Source organism: Notothenia coriiceps, unplaced genomic scaffold (assembly GCF_000735185.1).
Source record: "Notothenia coriiceps isolate Sejong01 unplaced genomic scaffold, NC01 NC01_scaffold00030215, whole genome shotgun sequence".
In the NCBI taxonomy this organism is placed as follows: domain Eukaryota; kingdom Metazoa; phylum Chordata; class Actinopteri; order Perciformes; family Nototheniidae; genus Notothenia; species Notothenia coriiceps.
In genome coordinates, this window is record NW_011362916.1 from 365,441 (window position 1) to 384,737 (window position 19,297).

A 19,297-nucleotide genomic window follows, 5' to 3' on the forward strand; every position below is an offset into this window, starting at 1 on the left:
TTTCTTCTCTCCTTTCGGTTAGCGAGGTCCAGTGGTTCCTAAGCTAAAGGAGGTTATAAAGGAAGTTTGAAACCTCCTTTCCTATCATTCTAGAGAATTCGAACGGCACTTATCATGGCTGCCACTGAGGGACTTCCGGGTCATTTCACTCGGTTAGGAAGGTTCCTAAGCTAAATGGACTATTCGAACGCAACCCAAGTCTGAATAAACTTTGAGCTCCTGGATCAATGCCTGCATGCTTTCATGAAATGTATTCTAAAATACCACAGCCCTGTTTCAACTGAGGAGGGTGGGAATTGCGCACGCCGACCTCAAACATGAGATTGTTATGGTTGTGGACTACCCACAGAATATTACCACATGGTACATAGCAGTAAAAAACCTTGCTGTACATTCCGTTAAAAAAAATATATTATTAAGTGAATCATGTACATTTTTTTTTTTTAAAGAATAACAAGATTATTAACATAATTTCTTAGGGTTTATTTATAAGAAGTGCTGGGTTGTTACCAAAGATTGTATACAAATATAATAGAGATTTATTTATACAGTCTAAACTAATAAAACTATACCCAAATAGTCAAGATAAGGCATATGATCTGAGTTTTTAACTTTTTTGGATATTTAACATTGTACATAAACACTTTAGATCTGAAAGCAATATCATATTTCCACCCCTCTGCAGAATTCACATCTCTAAATGTTCAGCCTGTTATGTCTCTGCTGATTATTTATAGTAGGATGAACCCAACTCAGCGGAATGTAAAGTGTGTGTATGTTTTACCTGCAGTAAATTCTTTCTAGGTGAAGCCAGCAGATTGATAGCTGATGCGAGTGTGTGTGTTTGCTCCAAGGCGATTTCCCCCAGTCCAGCTGTATGAGCCCATTCCAGGAGAAAGTCCAGATTGGCTCGCATGCGAACGCCCCTGGACCAGTGGTAGAAACCTGGCTCAGAGCCTGTGTACACATCAGGAGGAAATCAACTTTAAATCATTCTTTGTTCCTTGACTTGGTTTCTCAGCTTTTAGGTCTACAGCAACACATTTGAGTCTTTCATCTCTGCTGTTGACCCTGGAAGTCATGTTGGTAAATTGTTTTGTATTACCCATTATTCTAGACAATCTGTATTCATAACAAATCTGAAATCTTCCTTGTTGACAGGTTACACATCCTTTGTTTAACTGCCACAGCAAAAACATTAAGAATTAAGCATTAGTTTGACTTAATTCTTTATTCTTGTTGTAAATAAATCTAATGAAAGGAACAAAATCAACATTGAATTCTTACTTGAAATACTCACAATAATTGTGTGTGTGTGTGCGTGTGCGTGTGTGTGTCGTAACCATGAACAATGACAAAATATTGTATTTGTTATGACTTCGTTACAAACACTCTTTCTAGCATACTAAATAAAACATATTGTATTCAACAGCTGAAAATAGTACCCATCAAATTCACTACTGCCTCTTGTTTGAGTAAAAATGTCCCTTTAAATGTTTGTTACAAGCTTTTAAAGATTGATGTCTCAAGGCGTTTGGGATGTCAAAAGATGTTTAGACATTTATCTTTGTTACACCTCTCATGGGGGTGGATTGCAAGAAGAATACAGAATGGTGCAATTCTACAGATAATAACTTATTATTATTAAAAAAAACTAGTAGGCCTAGTAGTTGTAAACCTGCATACTCTTTGTGAACTGGTACCTCTCTCCATGAGTGAGTTGAAGAAGGATGCGTTGATGAAGTAGAAGAGGTAGCCAATCAGCTGTGAGGAGATCTCTGGGTGGAGCTGACAGTCACACAGCAGTCTCCAGGTGTCGCTCAGAACATCCACAAGGTGCTGGATCTCACCAGGGACCTGCAGGGCACCGCTACCCGAGACAGGAGCACTCTCGTCAGGCACCTGCAGGTCAGGACTCTCCCTGAATGGGTCGCAATCCAGAAGGCCCGGCAGGACGGGGTAGATGCCCTGATGAGACGGAATGGGTTGGTTAGCGAACTGTGCAGATCAGCATGAGAGTGACTCACTCATCCATGTAGAAGATTGTTGACATTTCTGTGGGTAAATTTGAGGTTGGAAAAGTTAACGTTGTGTGGTGGATGTTCTGATCACTGGGGTAAACTCAAATATTTCAGACCACCCATATTGCCTCTGCAATTCCGTCTCTGTGTTTCTTACACTACAAAATACAGTAGTAGTAAGTGTTTATACTGGGGAGTTTATTAACTTAAAGAGGCCCTATTATACTTTTGGGGGTTTTCCCTTTCATGTGGTACGTTATGAACGTTTTCTGTGCATGTAAGGTCTGCAAGGGCCAAAATCCCAGAGTTCCCTCGGGAGGGAGTTTCATGATATGCTAAAGTAAAGGACATTCCTGACAAATCTCTAAGCGGTTGACCAATCACAACAGAGCCGGCCCGCTAACCAATCAGAGCAGACTGGGCTCTGGTTTCAGACAGAGGGTGAAAAGAGGTGCTGCAGCACAGGTAGTATGAGAACAATAAAGAGCTTTTTGAACATTAAAGCATGGAGACATGTCCCAGTAGAGAAACTAAATAAAAATATGAACCTGAACATTTGTATAATATATCCTCTTTTTTTTTTTAAATGATCCGCTGATTTACAACCGTCTGTTTCCCAACGTAAGTCAATGGGAATAAGTATTTTTTGGCCCCAAATGACATCATGGAATGGAAAGGAAGTGTAGTACCATAGTTTTTTCAATATGAATATTTGCTTCAACAGCCAGCTCTTCCTGAAGTCTTGCATTAGACAGATATAAAGAAAAGCCTTTCCTCCTTTTCAGCCAAAGGTCTTCACTCCTCGTGAGTGCTCACCCTGCACAACGATAGCTTTGTTCGGGCTAATTGTACACAGACATCCCCTTTCCCCTCCAATCTCACTCTTACACCCACAAAGCTTCCGAAGCCAGTGCCGGCCCAAGATCCACATTCCTAAAAAGCTGAATATGGCTCATGTGGGCTTGGCACGCCGCTGCAACAGGACTGCTGAGTGAAGAGTTCTGAAGGAATCCACCCTGAACAGATCATCTTACATGTACTGCAAGGCCCTGCAGCCAGACCAGGCTCAACACGAACAGTAGAACATAACAGCTCCCATCCAATTTGAGACAATGGAAAACATTAAGTAAAATAATCCTGAAGTGTTTCTGGTTGGAAAATATAGCTCAGCGGAGCCAGGGGAGATTAATTCATTCTGGGATTACCACATGCATCAATGGCACGCAGTATTTCACAGTCAAAACATTAAATGTGTATTCTGTTGTCTGTTTATTTGCGAATTCACTATGATACACAAGTAAACACAGTCTGCCCACAAGTTTTTAAATTGCGTCTGTATCCGTCATGGCATGTCTTTAGTTGGAATAGCTGCTCACCAGTGGCGCCTTTTGTTTTCCATCCCAGAGCAATTACCCTCACATCGGATGGGCGAGCATGAAATACTCCAAAATAAACCGAAATGTATCAAATGTAACCACAGAAAAGAAAAGAGTTATTGAACTTTGTGTCTTGCTGGATGGGAGGGTAAAAAGATAGAAACAGAAGAAGATGAAGTTCCTGGAACCTAAACCTAAATATCTCCTCCACAAACTGAACCCGGGGTCAGACACGAGCCCTGACATAAATCACTATGTCAACTCACTGCTAGTAAAGGGAGAGGATACATTCTAGGGCAAATGATTAGGCCTTATCTAGATTACCGCTCAGCTTGACATTGGTGACTCCACCACATTCCTCACAAATCTGGTCTGCAGTGCAGTGAGATGAGGATGGGAGCTTGCTGTGAAGTGACAGTCGTGATGGATGACACGACACGCCTGGTCTGAGAAGAAAAACGGAGACTATGTCCCAGCTAAATCCAAAAAATCTGGTTAACCTGTGAAAGTGCCTGCTTCATAACAACGTTGTCTAGAGATCTCCACAGAGAAAGGAAGAAATGAATTCTTTCTCCTTTGTTCAGGAGGCCAACATACTGTGCATCACAGATGCATGATGATGATGATGATGTGCACACACATCATGCTGTTACCTTCGCCTCTTCATGATGAGCAATACTGTGTTTATATAGTCAATGTGTGGCAGTCCATCAATTAACTGAACATCTATTCCCTATTTAAAAATACATGAACCCTAAAGAGAGAAAATATGCTACATGTCAGATTATAGCTACAAACTCATTTTCGCCTGCAGTCCTTTGGCATGGTACACACATTTCTTAGTGTCTTTCACACACACAATTATAAAACAGACCTACAGTGTAAGTAAAGATTCGTAAAATATAATTCTCCAAAACAAAATCCTGCAAAACAAAACTACTTACCGGTACATTCCCATCAACCTTTGTTTTTACTGCTAATTTGTAAATAATGTACATAATGTCAGATTTATTTACATTTAAAGCTTCTTTTGAGTTTTGAATGTCTGTCTGTTGTCGTATTTGATGGCATAACCCTTACAAAAAACGCCACAATGTAGATTCTATATCTTCTATATTCATGCATTTTTGGGGAAATTATGAACTCAGGATCACTGCTTGGTTCTGCACGCACATTTTTATGAAAATTTACTTCATGGATTGATATTACAAGACAAATGAGCGTGTACCCAACCAGTCTCATGGGATCAAACCTGTGAAATCTTAAAAACAGAGGAACTCAGACTGTAAGGTAAGTGAACGTACATTTTAAATCTTCATGAACCTATGGTATTATATGTCTGGATTATTTCTGTATTTCCTGACAAACCACACCTGGAAGTAATTTGGTTGCTCAGGCAGACTTGCTGAAAGAAATACAGTACATGCAGGTAGTTAGATAACCACATCCTCATGCACCGAGCAAAGAAATGTGCTGTCCAAAACCTGCAGGGCAGCAACTTTTCAGGAATTCCTAAAATGTCCTCTTTGGAGATACAATGCCATATCACTGACTTCCTTCCTGCATGGGATACAGAAGATGCATTGGACCTGTCTGTCTGAATCCCCAGAGAGGGTTGGGACCTTGGCATGGCTGCAGCTAACTGAAGACCCAGCGCTGTGTTAGTGCGACCTCTGATGTGGCTACTCGACATGTTTCCTTTGACGTCAGGCCTCGCAGGAAAGAATCTGAGTGGACATGCAGCTCAGCTATCAGCGATGATTCCTAATTCAGCTACTGACTGAAGACGAGTGAATACTGTAGGCCAATCCCCGCATTAGTATTATTTTGGATGGTATTTCTGCCCACACCCACACCGCACAACTGGAAAATTGTCTGACAGTTTCCCGGCACACTTCCATGCAATGGGTGTGGTGGTTCAGTGAAACTCTACACAAATGAATGTGACTACAATACATTTCGTTCTCTCTTTTTTCAAGTAACACTTGGTTAGAATATAACATGAAACAAAGTTTTCACAATCAAGTAGAGTGTTTAAAGCTTTGTTATTTACCTTTATAGACAGAGAATAAATGGTAACAAGAAGAGCAGGTAAGAGGAACACAAAATGTGTTTATGTTATTTGTTAGGGTGATGAGTTAACGCAAGAAGAGATCATTCAATGGAGTTTGGTGCAAAATGTATCAGACATCATTTACTATTTATCTACATTGTTGGAAGTAACCATGGTAGATATTTAAGCAATTAGGTTAATCTACAATGTTTCAATTATTGCAATAAAAAATAACAGTTTTTAATGATTATTTTCTTCCACTTGGTGGCAGTGTGACAACTTGGATGTGCAATATTGAAGTTGTCATTAACGTTAGTAATCCACGCTTTAACAACAAATCGGCAGACATGAGTAACATTAACATTTCTCTGAGTTTTGTCCTGGCTAACCAGAAAATCCATTATTACCAACTAGAAGGGAACTTGGATAGCACAGACTTTCTCCAAGGCCATGTCCTATTTGCAATGTAAAAGGATACAAAACCAAACTGAAAAAACCTCTTTGGCATTTCAATAATGTACTCTCCTTTTAGCTAAGAGAAATGTATGTTTATGTTGCTGTTAAATGTTTACCAGCCAGTCACTAACTTGTATCTTTTGTTTGGTGCTGGGCAGTCTGGAAAAGGGTGATGGCAATGGTTACCGTTTAATTAAATCTTACCATTGGTAAGATTGAATTAAAACCGTAATAATTGAAGATGCTTAGTAGAGCTGATGAACTGCTTCTATTTCTTACAGAAACAGCAACCCTTCTGACATTACACAAAATAATTATATCCATTGTTACAGGGAATATAACAGTATTGATGAGGTCAAGAGGTCATTTTTTAAATCTTGCCTTGAGCAGCTTTTACTTGCTGTTGGCAGGGAAACAAGGTTCAGGGGGAGTGGCTGTACCCGTAGGATAGAAAAGGGGGAAGTGACGTCTGACTCAGAGGTCGCGCGGCTGTGGAGAAGAACGTGTTGCCCACATTCTGTTACTGAGTTTAGGCTAGTTAGCTAGCAGGTTTATTGTTTTGGGCGCAGTCACTTATGCCTCCACTTGCTGTTCAAATAAATGTTGAAAGAAAAAGTAAATCTGTTCATATGGGTGTTGAGAGATGTATCCATAGATTTAGTCCCTAATTTTGCTCTCAAAGTGCACCAGATTGATGCATTTAACTTCAACATTTATTCAACATCCTGCCCACTCTGTTGCCAGATTTGAGAGAAATAAGCAACCAGGTCTATGAAAACAATCCCAAAAGAAGCAACACATACATGATGTTGTGTAATTTTAAACAAAAACTAAGGCCTCAGGATGACTTCAAGGCGTGAATCATTTTAGTTTTGTAACATCAAATAAAATAATAAAAAAAATCTTTTGAAAATCACGTGATCGGATCCGGACATCTCTATTGAGGATGCTTCCTACGCCCATGTTTTATTCCATGTGTCAAGTCAGGCAAATTGGGTTCCAAATGTTATTGCATCAACGATCTGTTAACATTAAAATCACTAAATATATGCTCTAACTATTTTGCTCTAGGCAACTCAAGGGCTCAGTTAATGTGATTACTATATGAATAATGGTCCAAAATAACATGAAATGCATAGGGTTTTTTCTTAAGTAACATACTTTCGTCGCCGGCCGGCCGATACATGCAGACAGACAGACAGACAGACAGACAGACAGACAGACAGACAGACAGACAGACAGACAGACATTCTCAGCCCGTGTCTGATTATTTTTCTTTTCTTGAAATGACACTTCATAATCATCAGTGAGAGGAACAGATGAACTATTTTGGTCAAGAAAAGTTCCTTGTTCACTAAGGTAAGGTAGATGTTGTTGAGTTTACCAAGACACCAGAGTACTATTTAAGTATGGTACGTTTGTTTTAATGTTGTGTAAACTATAGGTGTGTTTGGCCGTCCTCTCACCTTGGTGATGTAGTACACACACTGCTGGAAGGCGAGCATAATGACTTCCTCCAGGACAGCCACCGTCTCCTCGCTGGCTGAACTGACACAGGACAGACGCATCTCCAAACGGGCTGAAATCACAGTCAAATATGTGTGATACTAGAAAGGTTTCACTAAGCAACTGTATACATTTTCTCAGCTTTGGTTGTGATGCCAACTTTTTTTTTTTACAAAGAAAATGTTTATTATCACTAGTTAGCTGGCCTTTTAAGCATAAGGGTCACATAAGCAAAGACTTATGTGACCCATCACTGAACCATAAATTACTTTGGGCATAAAAAGTGACTGTGGTTTAGGGTTAAAATGATCGCCAACCAATCAGGGTTGTCAGTGGTTTCATTCCCAGCCAATGGGTGCTTCAATGGTGTTGAAGTCTATAGTATTAAAGTCTATCTAAGTCACTTTAGACAAAAGCATTTAAGCCATGTAATGTACATTAATGTACATCTGTGTGGTCATGATTTTTCTTTTAAGGTCGGAGAAAATGAACTTAACAATATTTAACTAATTCAAAGCTCAACAGGTGACTAACCCAGGTCCTCCACCTCTTTGTCCTCGTCCTGTTCGTGCTCTTTTTGGGTTCTCCACTGCAGAATCACAGGCAGCTGGAACTGCATGAACTGCAGCAGCTCCAGGCTGTTGGACATCCACACCACCAGGGGGCGCAGGCCTGACATAACCTCCTGCTGGCTGAGGTCCTCTGGGTTTGAGCTTTCACCATCAACACTAGCCATACAGAAGAAAAGATCTGCAGATTAGTATCTACACTGTAATGTAAGGTAAGTGATGCTGAAGATAACTCAGTAAAGATTGCTTACACTTCAGGTTTCACTGCAGCTAGGCCCTTAGTGTGCTCCTGTTAGACAACAAAATATGAATTTAGAACATTTCAATGTTATACCAATGGACTATGCAGTTGGCAGGAATATATAATGATAATTATAAATCTGGTAAATCACAAATAAATCATATAGAGTTGAAGCAGCAAAATTATTGTGCATAAAAAGAAGTCTTCATAGTGAGTTTTAAGAAGAATTGACATCCTAAAATGGTTGGGTGTTCTGAAAACTGTCAACTATTGGCATATAAAATAGCAGATAGCAAGCTACATTGCTAACAGGAGCATGAGCTCATTTAAATGCAACTGTGACCATTTAATTGCATTTTTTTCTTTATTTGTGTTTATATTGTGCTTTATTGTTTAATATTTATTTCCAAAATAATCTAGTATCAGTAAATTATTTTAAAACGACAGTAGGAGACATTCTATAGCAATTTTACCGCAATGCAGTAGGACGGTAACCTAGCATTATTTTATTAAAGTGAAATTCCACAAGTCAAAGAATATGTTTTTAGTCTTGTTTTGTCATTCAAAAACCCCAAAACATTCCCCTGAATATGATGATAGGATATCTCCACATTTGAAAGGCTGAAACTGCATGGTTTTTGCATGGAAGATTACATAATCGATTATCAGTTGACGATTATTTTTCAGCCCATCAACTAATCAATTAGTCCAACAACCATTGCAGCTGTTCCACTCACCCACATGGCCGTCTGAACTCCGTTTGCTATGAGCAACAGCAGCCTGCGCAGATCTGAGGTTTGAAGACATGAGGCTGAGTGCTGAACACACATACACAGCAGAAATGCAGCAGTCTGGGGGGGTCTGTCGTTGCTGCTGGTCCTTCCCATGGCAAATATCTCCCTGACGATGTGATCCTCATCTCCACTCTCATACTGCAGAGTCAGGCTGTGGCATTCAGGGGATTTAAAAAAGGGCAGGCCTCTGTTTAGTGACTGTTTGCAGCTGGAGCTGTTGAGGTCAGTGCAGGTTGTGATGCAGGTGTTGCAGAGGATCATTCCTTCTGTGTGGCTGGTTGTAGTGGCAGGATTCAGCATCCAGGGGAGGGCAGCCATACTGGACTCAGGAGCAGCATTGTAAACATCCTTCATTTCCCAAAACAAACAAACAAGAATCATGAAGGAGCATTTATACATATATGGAATTCTTTTTTTTTTGCCTGTGTGTCTTTATTTCTTTCCTTTCTTCATCTAACCTTTACCTTGTGTGTTGAAGCAAATGGATCCTTGAATAGAAACAGGTAGTGCTGTCCCATCCCAATGACATCACCACTGTTGAGCTGCACTTCTTCGCTCAACGCTTCGCCATTTCTCATCACCACGGCGTCCTGACAGGGGGACAACATGGTGGGGCCGCCAGCGCCATGGCGATTGAAATAACAGTGCCTCAGGAGAGTGTCATTGGCAAAGAGAAGGATGCCAGGCTTCGACTTGTCTTCAGGATCAATCTGCCGACCGAATAGAACTTTTGGCCCAGCAAGAAGGTAGATGACAAAGTCCTGAGTAGAGAGATACATTACAAAGTTACCACACAACATGCAACACATTTGATTTGGACTCACATTCATTGTTTCCAGTACTGCTACATATTGTCATTGAGATTTTATTTTGACATTGTGCTGTTCTTTTCTTCTCTGTTGGTTTCACTGCTGCCGTTGCTTATAAAAACTAGCCAACTGTTTTCTGTTTTATGTCTATTCCAAATTAACAGTGTTAAAAACGATCCAAGTAACCTACATGTACTCAAATACTGCACTTAATCCTGCATTTGTTGTCACTTATAGGTCGAGCTAATCAATTAGTCTGTCTGAAACGAATGTACAATGTGTCCGAGCGCTAGCCATAGAAGCCTAAGTGTTACATAGTGATGTCGTTATGTCACGGAAGTAAACAAAGGAGTTGAATGGAGGCAGAATAATAATTCATAGCAGTTCTAATAATCTATTCAACCTTAAAGTAACATTTGTGCAACATGGCATGGCGTGAATCCATGCGTGAATCTCTTTGGGGTTTGCTGCTGGACTTTGAACAGCTACGAAACAACAGTGAGTGAAGCAGTCTAATCATGTGGAGGCATTAGAATTATATTCTTTATCTGAGCCTGATTAGACAAAAATGTTTGATTAATCACAGTAAGTGGCAGGCACAATGTTCGGGGGTTATTATGCCTGACACCCAATCTTTTCCAACAGGAAAGATTAAAAACACTTAATGCATTCTTCAGAGATAGATTTGGTGAACCTTGCACTAGTGTATTCTTATAAGAGGTCTTTTGGGAAAACAAGTGTGACGCAGAGTCAAAATCACAACAGTATGTGAATATTTGCTCTGTGTGTGGCTGTTGCTCACCATTAACACCATGTGTAATCAGTCAGGAAGCAGCCAGGGTAGTCTTTTTGTGTTTCCTGATCAGTGTTATGACACAACATTTTTCTACCTACTGTTGACTGACCTCTCGCATAATGATTCTCTGTCTCTCTTTACTCTGAGATAACATGCTGTTAGGGCTGCAGGGAGTGTATATCAGGTATAACGCAGTATTTCATCAATCACATTTTTATAAAAACGAACATTTTGTGTAGAAGCCAATAAAAGCCTGCATTCATTTCAGTAAATTATATAAGAGGTTGTAGAGAGGTAAAAAAGATAATTTGACAGTTGACCAGTTATTGTAGCAAAGAGTCAAACCTATACAATATAGAGTAGTTTCTTTTTTAAACAATGGGTTCTTCGATTTACAGGAAGACAAAAGCAGCCTCTCATTTCTAGCAGATAACCATTGATTTTAGTGGCTAAAATGATGACTGGCATTAGCATATAGCTAGCTAGCACATAGTTGGTGCAGTACCTTGATCTACAAGCTAAATGGCAACTAGTCATCCAGACAGAGGTATCTAGCAAAACTAAAACACATTAAGCCTTCCATTGGACTGTATACTGCCACATGTGATGATTTTATTCTTAATTGAATTTAATTGAATTGATTTATTTAAAACAAGGGACAGTGTACATTAATCAACATATTAAAAACATGTAAAAGTACTCGAATTAGCCAAAAGACTAGTTTTCATCGATAGTCCCTTTGCCAGATGGTGATAGACATCCTAAAAGCAATAATAAAAAATACCACAACATTGTTATACCATTGTACATATTTACAATAAATGACATCACTGAATACAGATAAAAGCAAGTCATGATATAAAAGCAAGTCATGATAATCACTTAATGATTTTGTGTAGCAGTTATTTTTGTTATAATTTTGACAGTGAACCATTTTTATATGGCACACTTAAACTGTTTCCAGCTGGTGGGCTTCAGGGTTTCATTTATTTTGAAAAGTGCAGATCATTCCTTAAAACAGAAGCCTCAGATTGCTTATAATATGGGGAAATAGGAAGGGTAGATGTCAAGCTTGTTATTCAAATACGTGATTGGGCAACAGTGAATGACTGAATTTATTTGAAAAACTACGCTTATTTACACATGAACACTGTGTCATTTATTTGTACATATATTTTTAAGAAGTACAACACAAGACAAGCACAAGTTTCATGTGTGAGCCATATTCTATTATACTTTAAGAATTGGCTGAGGGCCATTTGAAAATGGATAACGGGCCGCAGTTGGCCCCCGTTCCATAGTTTGTACACCCCTGTTGTAGATACACTCACGGCAAGGTCCTGAGTAATAATCCGATGATCATATTTATTTGGCTGTTACAGTGTTTACCAGCTATATTCATATTTAAGTTTGACCAAGTGAAATGGTAAAAGATGACCGACCTCGCTAGCTAGCTGGGGACGGTGTGTTCTCCGAAAATTGATGAATTTTTTTAAATTACGATTCCCAAAGACTTTGGAGTCGCCGGGCTACTGGTGCACAGTTTCCCTCAGTTTTACTGAACATATAAACACTTGACACTTCTGGAAGATGTAATAATATGTAGGTATATGTTACAGCCGCCATTTTTGTTTGTTTCTAAGAAATTATATATTTTGTCTGTAATTTTTTGCATGGCTAAATACGAGAATACTCATGAGCCAGGCACCAAAAAAGTGGCAAGAAACAAGTTCAAAAAACGTTGGTGTAACAGAGCACCATTGCCACCCTCGTTTAGCGGTACATGTAACTGAATTCAAAGCTTGGAGGATGTTTTTTGTTGTTGCTGAAATGCACCTTGGGAGTTAACCTGGGCCTTGAAATGTTGAAATGTTTCCTAACAAGTTCTTACCTTTGATAATGTAAGAACCAGAACATTTCTAATATTGCACATCTGGACTGATTACCATGTTTTTCAATACCATCCAAGCCACAGAACAGCTCAAACTGTGAGTAACATTGCCCACAGCTATGGGACTTATAATTCAAGTAAAAAGTGAACCCAAAATAACTCGGCCAACTTCCCCCCTTGACTGCAGAGTGTGTGAATGAGATACCTGTGTGAGGCTGCAGCCCTGCAGCAGCAGAAGGTAAGGACAGTTGTGAGGAGGGTGAATGGAGTACTGTGTGGTATTATCGTCGCTGCTCTCCGTCTCCTCCTTCTCCGACTCCTCTCCTTCCCGCTCCCTTCTCAGCCTGGCCGGACAGAGGGTCTCTGTTTTGGGCTGCGACCTACCTTCCCCTTGCGAGGGAACTGCCAGGCTGCGACTGTGATTCTGTTCTGGGCTTGTTTTTGATCGCTCGTAGCATTGCACTGAGGTTTGATTCAGACTGTCTCTGCGTTCCTTGTGGCATTGATTGGTTTCCTGTTTGGTCTCAGAGTCTAAGAGGTCCATCTCACTTTGGCTCCTCCACAGTTTGTGGCCTCGCCCCATGGTCCTCTCTATGAACGTGGAGGTCACTCTGGAGCGGCTCTTCTGGAGCTTTCTCGCCTGGGCATTGATACCTAACAGAGAGATGAACAAACAAATAATAACCTGTTAAATTAAGCTGCAATATAAATACATTAGTAATGGAATGTAGTGATAGGGCAACACCCATTTTTTCCCCAAGATACTGTGAGGTGTTAGTGTGTGTTCTGTCATTTGGACATGGTGTGTTTATGCCAGAGTCAACATGGAGAAGCCCCACACAGGAAACAAACCTCAGTGGAAAGAAAGACAGAGCTCATGGAAATAAAAAAATACACCCACTCAGCAGGCATCGACAAGCTGACACTGATAGAAGGCTGTCACAGGCTGCGCCATTCATAAAAGAAAACACACAACAGGACGCACACACACACCACGACCGCAGCTGTGTCAACCACAGCTGGGGAAATGATAGTGAGGGGTCCACCCTGCACATTTACTGTGCCCTGAAGTGTTTGTGCCCTGCATCTACGGAAAGTTCTGGGTATTATTCTGCTGCGTCAGTTTTTGATAATATCAACAGATAAGAACATTTGCTATGAAACGCTTTTATGGCATTATGTTAAAGTGGACATATTCTGCTCATTTTCAGGTTCATATTAGTATTTTGTGCCGCTACTGTGACATGTTTTTATGCTTTAATGTTCAAAAACCTCTTTATTTTCCTCATACTGGCTGTGCTGCAGCACCTCTTTTCACCCTCTGTCTGAAACCAGAGCCCAGTCTGCTCTGATTGGTTAGCTTTTTCCGGCTTTATTGCTTACAGATGTCCCCCCTTAAATATTTTAGAGTGTTTGCTAATAGAAGAGCAAGTGTTACATACTGATATCATTATGTTATGGTAACAAACAAAGGAGTTCAATGGAGACGTTTCAGGCAGGGGAGGTGTGTGTGGGAGAGAAACTCCCTCTGGAAGAACACAGGGATTTTGGCCTTCACAGTCCATTTACATGCACTAAAACCTATATATCACACTACAGGAAAAAGAAATCCCCAAAAAGCAGAATAGGGCCTCTTTAAGTGTTGTAAAAAAAGGGTGTGTCACTGGAAGAAGTTTAATTTGAATCACATAGTGTCTGCAAATTACATTTTAAACTTCACTGGCCTTTTTAACAACAGTAAGAATGAAATTTGAAAAAGAAATTGAAATGAAAGAAAAACTGTAGACTTATTAAAATACAGTTTGGTCTGTGTGGCTTGGCTGGTGTTCACTGGAAAAACAGCGTGCCAACAAACCATATTTCTACTGTGAGAACTCACAAAACTGGATTTAATATTGGCAAAACATGTAATGGTGCAAACTCTTATTCCAAGACAAGCTCACTCACGTCCAAAATAAGGATGTGGTGTGAAATGAGGCTGAAGTCGGACAACCTACCAGCAGTGATGGTGTCTTTTTCTTTGGATGTCTTTTCCTCCACTAAGCTTCTCCTCTGGATTTCGAAGCGTCTCGCCAGGCCTTCTCTGGGTTTCCATAGTGACTGCAGGAGGAGGGGCTTCTCATTGTCGCTCACGACCCGAAACCCTTCTGTTCTCCACCCATGATCTCGGGTAGAGCCGATGGTGTCACATAGGACGTAGGAGTCGGCCTCCTCCTTGCTCAGGCCATACCTAGATGACATTGTCACAATTATTTATTATGATAAAAGAAACTGGACTAAATGTGCTCTCCAAATATTAGCCTTTAGAAACTACTGGTTTCCTGCATTTTAAATGGAAATTAATAACTGAAAACATGTGCACATCCCACTTAATTGTCCCTCCTAGCTTCCTAACATTAAACACGTCAATAAAGATAACACAACATATCTGGTATGAAGTTAACCTTCAGATACTCCTGTTCCAAACGTTTCTTTGGATGTCACTTTTGAGCCATGATTAAGTCCAGTGTGTTGGCCTGCAATAGACCAACTAGGGCTCATTTTTAGCTTAGCGGTTTTTTGGAAATGCCTTTTGGGTACTATTAAGTCATCGATTGCCTGCAGCCATTTTCGACGAGTTGAGTCAGCAGGATGATGGTTTAAATAAAATAATATAATTGTTTTTTGTACAGCTGTGACTCACAAGGACCTTCACGTTTACCTTCTACCAACCGACTGAAGCTACGTCCCTCTTCAAGGGCTGCCAACCACTTTACGACCAACAAAAGACCTTCCCATTACCTGTGAGAGTTAGACGGTGGTGCCAGTCAATTTTTCGACCAGAGGAACATGTGTTAGCCTATTTAAAGACAGGACAAGTCAAAGCTAGTCAGTGATCATGCTCGTTTCAGTAGATATCTACTCACATATATACATAGACGCAGGGCTCGACATTATAAATGGGAGCCTATTTTTCATCTGTAGTCCCTGGACAGGTTTTGTAAGTCAACCTAAGGACACATTTCATTTTAAAGTAAATACAATGAAATAAAAACATGCACCATACAGTACTGGAATACTTAAATAAAAAATGAAAAGACGGAACAATAAAACAAAACAAAAAAGAACATGCAGGGCTCGACATTATAAATGGCCCGCTGGCCCGGAAGCACTATTTAACACCCCGGGCCAGCATAACGTACTTTCCACTTACCCCCTCGGGCCACTTAAAATATTGTTTTAAAAAAAAAAATGGTCCTGTGGTATAGGTATTTTGACTAGCAATTTTGTTAAATTGTTTAGTTTATTAACGCTACAACATAGCGTTTCGTGAGTCAGATGTCGTTTTTGGGTGAAAAGCAAACAGCTGTTTGCTGCGGAGCGCAGCGCGAGCAGTCTCCCGTGAGCGGGAGCGCGCCCTCTTTCGCCCCACAAGACCCAACTACACAATTATATTAAACGTCTACTTGCTTTAATTTGGACTAGGAAACAAAGACACATTTACATATTAACGTCGTCGCACACTTGTTAACACTCCTCGGTTAGCAAATAAATCATCAGACTTTCCAGATCTCGTTTGGTCCCCGTCAGGCACACTTTTCTGTCCGGGTCTACAACCGGTACGGAGACTCCTCTCACCTTCAGACAGTCAGAGACGAATACAATGTCGGTTGTCCCGTATTACTTTACTAATTATTGGTTACGATAAGTCGAACATCTCCTTTCTCAGTCACTTTCAAATCGTCGACGTCGATCACTCGTAAATCTAGAAATCGATGTGGAGATTAGGTGTCATTAGCCCAATGCGTTTATTCGCTTGTCGCGTCCTTATGTTCTGACGGAACTATCAACTAAGGAAATAAAATTCGTCCAGATTACCTTATAGATTCTCTATACTCTCTAATCAATTATTTTGAAGACTTCTTGTTAGAAAAATAATCAGTCATACAAACGTTATAACTTTACAAATGGTGTATTCTTGACGAGGCTATTAATTGAATATATTCTTATCGTACCTAACTTACCGTTCTGTTTCGACATCAAAACGGACGTCAAGAAACCTCATAAAATCGAATAAAATGTCGTAATTTCGGATATTCGAATAATGACAAAGACCATTTGCGCAGAGAAAGTCGGATCGTCCGGACTAGAAAAAGCGAAACGTATATACACTATCGTGTTCTTTACCCTATTTTCAACCATCTTTACATAAATTTATATCCCTGAATCTCTAATCACCTCGAGACACAACTTCACAGACTTTAAACTTTAGCTATGTCTAAATATTTCTTTGTACACACCTTCTATACCACCTCAAAAACTGGCAATGAAAAGTGGCATACAGTTTTCCCATCTGTAATTCCCATTTTAAGGTGACCGGGAGACCCGGCCACCTTAAAATAATAGTCGACCCGGGGTTGGTAACATTCGGTGACCGGACGCCTCGTAAGCACGTTGGTTTTTATTTAGGCTGGATTTATACTTCTTTTACTCGTGTAACACCGTTATCATTAATACGTCGATTCGATAATCGATGAACATCCGATGTTTTGTAAACTTATAGTTCAAGAGGAGTAAAGCCGGAGTTTAAACAAGTAGTAGAACCAAATAATTTTTATTACTATAACACCAGTAGACTATTCTTTGTTACAGACGAAAATTAATACTCATTAATAATAAACATATTTACACCGAAAGGACACAAAGGACAGTAATCCTCTCAATCTTTACATTACCGAGTACGGTTATCTAATCTAATTCTTGGAAGTAATAGGAGGTTGGACAACCTCCTGTAAAGGGATAATCGGGTTATTGGAAATATAAAAGATGAGAAGTGAATGTATAGTCGATGAACAGTCGTAGACCAGCCGTTAAATTAGCATGTCTCGGCTGTCTTCTGGGAACAAATATAACCGTTAGTATAACTCTCCACGTCGGGTCACTGGCGCAGTGTATTTGGTCCTTCATTCGACGACCAAGGGAGCTGGTTTTTTCATTACACCTTAAAGAGGGCGTCCCAAACACCTTTTTGTTCGACCTTATTCCACACCTTTTGCTTGGACAATTTTTACTATTTACGTGCCAAAACAAGTCGACCTTATTATAGGTGTAGTACGACGGCGATTGAAAATTATTAAAAGCTTTAGTATTTAGATTAGCTATCTAACTAGTTTGAGGAGTTCGAGTTCGACCGACTTTGAAAGAGAGGAGAAAGAAGAGTTACGAGGACAGTGAGAGGAAATTGAAAGAGGCCACTCGAAGAAGAAGTAAACTTCTAAGCAAAAACGGGCCTCGAACCGGGCCAATGGCGCGACCATAATTTTTGTAAAAACCCGCTACCAATCCACGCGCTAGCAGACANAAGAGCATTCCATGGAATATATCAAAAAGTGTTTTCTGAAATAAATTACATACCCCATTGAATTATGACTGAAGATCGTCAGCTGTCATCCTCTCCCGTGTTGTTCCTCGATACGGCTGCAGCACCTTTGACGACTTCTCTCTACATTTCAAACATACCGGTAAACCAGCATCGTTTGCTGTGCAAAGCATATAACTCTGTCCACGCAGATTAAATCCTGTGTTCCTCCGATACTTTCTTTTTCTTTGATTTATCCATAGTTCGCTCATCGAGCCGGGGGTCAGTTTATTCGCCTGCAAGAAAAGGCGCTAACGCGGGACCGTAGCAGGATGTGACGCATATTTTAGTTGAACTAATTAAAACCGTTTGTTTTTATTTATGTGTCACAGTATCACCTCAAAATACAAGATACAAAACATTTTCACCCCTGGATTGGGTTAAAATGCATATTCTTCCTCTTATGTCTGCCTGCTTTATTTTACCTAGGCTAATGCAAAGTGACCTGCTCCATCGAAATCAGTCGCATTGACCCAAAGACACATTTTGATTCCTAGCTTTCTAATGATATCAGGATGGTTTTTTTACTCCAAATATTAAGCAACATTATATAATGACTGTTACAGAGTCATCATTTTGAGAAAAAGGCCTTTAAAGTTTCCTCTTCTCTNGCTATCTTGGGACTTTTACTGCGACAACGTTGACTTGCCTGTGAATAAAAAAATAAACCATAGTGTTGGTGATCTACAGTTTTGCCATTCTTCTTTGAACAGCAAGACCGCTAACACCCTATTTCAACAATCACACTCCCTGTCATTGACATAATTAATAGATAGTTTAGCTTCTCACGATCATTTGCTGTGGCCCACTGATGTTAACGATCGTAACTGAAAGGCTGCCTGCCAAACGTAAACATTCAGCCACGTGACTTGGAAACTCTAGCGAGAGTTTTACACTAGACTGATCCTTTCTAGCCATAACCAAGCTCAAGGGAGCCAGAGCAGAGGGCTTAAAGGGCCGCATGCGGCTCGAGGGCCGCGAGTTGACGACCCCTGGTCTAAGTGAACGGTGACTGTAAAAACTACACTGCGCATGCTCAGAGTATTGTCCTATTTAATGTGTGTGGCAAAAAAATAATGACCATAGGGGCATAGAGCTGCCATCCCCACCATACGTCATCTCACATCATTCAGAGCTGATTGGCTGTAAGTACGTGTGCCGCGAAAAGTGTGGTGTGTGAAGAGGAGGAGAGAGACGCGTCCCAAAACCAGGAACTGAGGTTACCTACTGTAACCCCAGCTTCTATGAGTAAATGGCGCAGCCCTCTAAGGCTATCGCTATTGGGTAATCCCCCTGCGCCCCCGCGCAGCACTGAAACACTTGTAGTCCACGCCCACCCGCAAGGTGGGCCCCACCCTCGGGCCTCCTTCCGGTATAAATAGGAAGG

At 40.4% G+C, this 19,297-nt stretch overlaps 2 protein-coding genes across 3 annotated transcripts in view; both read right to left on the reverse strand.

Moving 5' to 3' along the window:
• The window catches only part of LOC104959394 (ras-interacting protein 1-like), a 19,455-nt gene extending 8,791 nt beyond the window's left edge, over positions 1–10,664 (reverse strand). The window contains exons 1-8 of the mRNA XM_010787279.1: positions 10,628–10,664; positions 9,481–9,777; positions 8,960–9,364; positions 8,233–8,270; positions 7,947–8,140; positions 7,373–7,485; positions 1,704–1,968; positions 785–957 (exon numbers count right to left, since the gene is read on the reverse strand). Of these exons, the coding sequence (XP_010785581.1) occupies positions 785–957; positions 1,704–1,968; positions 7,373–7,485; positions 7,947–8,140; positions 8,233–8,270; positions 8,960–9,364; positions 9,481–9,777; positions 10,628–10,639 (1,497 nt within the window). The 5' untranslated portion in view covers positions 10,640–10,664. The remainder of the gene's footprint in view (positions 1–784; positions 958–1,703; positions 1,969–7,372; positions 7,486–7,946; positions 8,141–8,232; positions 8,271–8,959; positions 9,365–9,480; positions 9,778–10,627) is intronic.
• Positions 1–19,297, reverse strand: part of pds5b (PDS5 cohesin associated factor B) — a 464,227-nt gene that overhangs the window by 219,822 nt on the left and 225,108 nt on the right. The gene's annotated exons all lie outside the window — the stretch shown is intronic.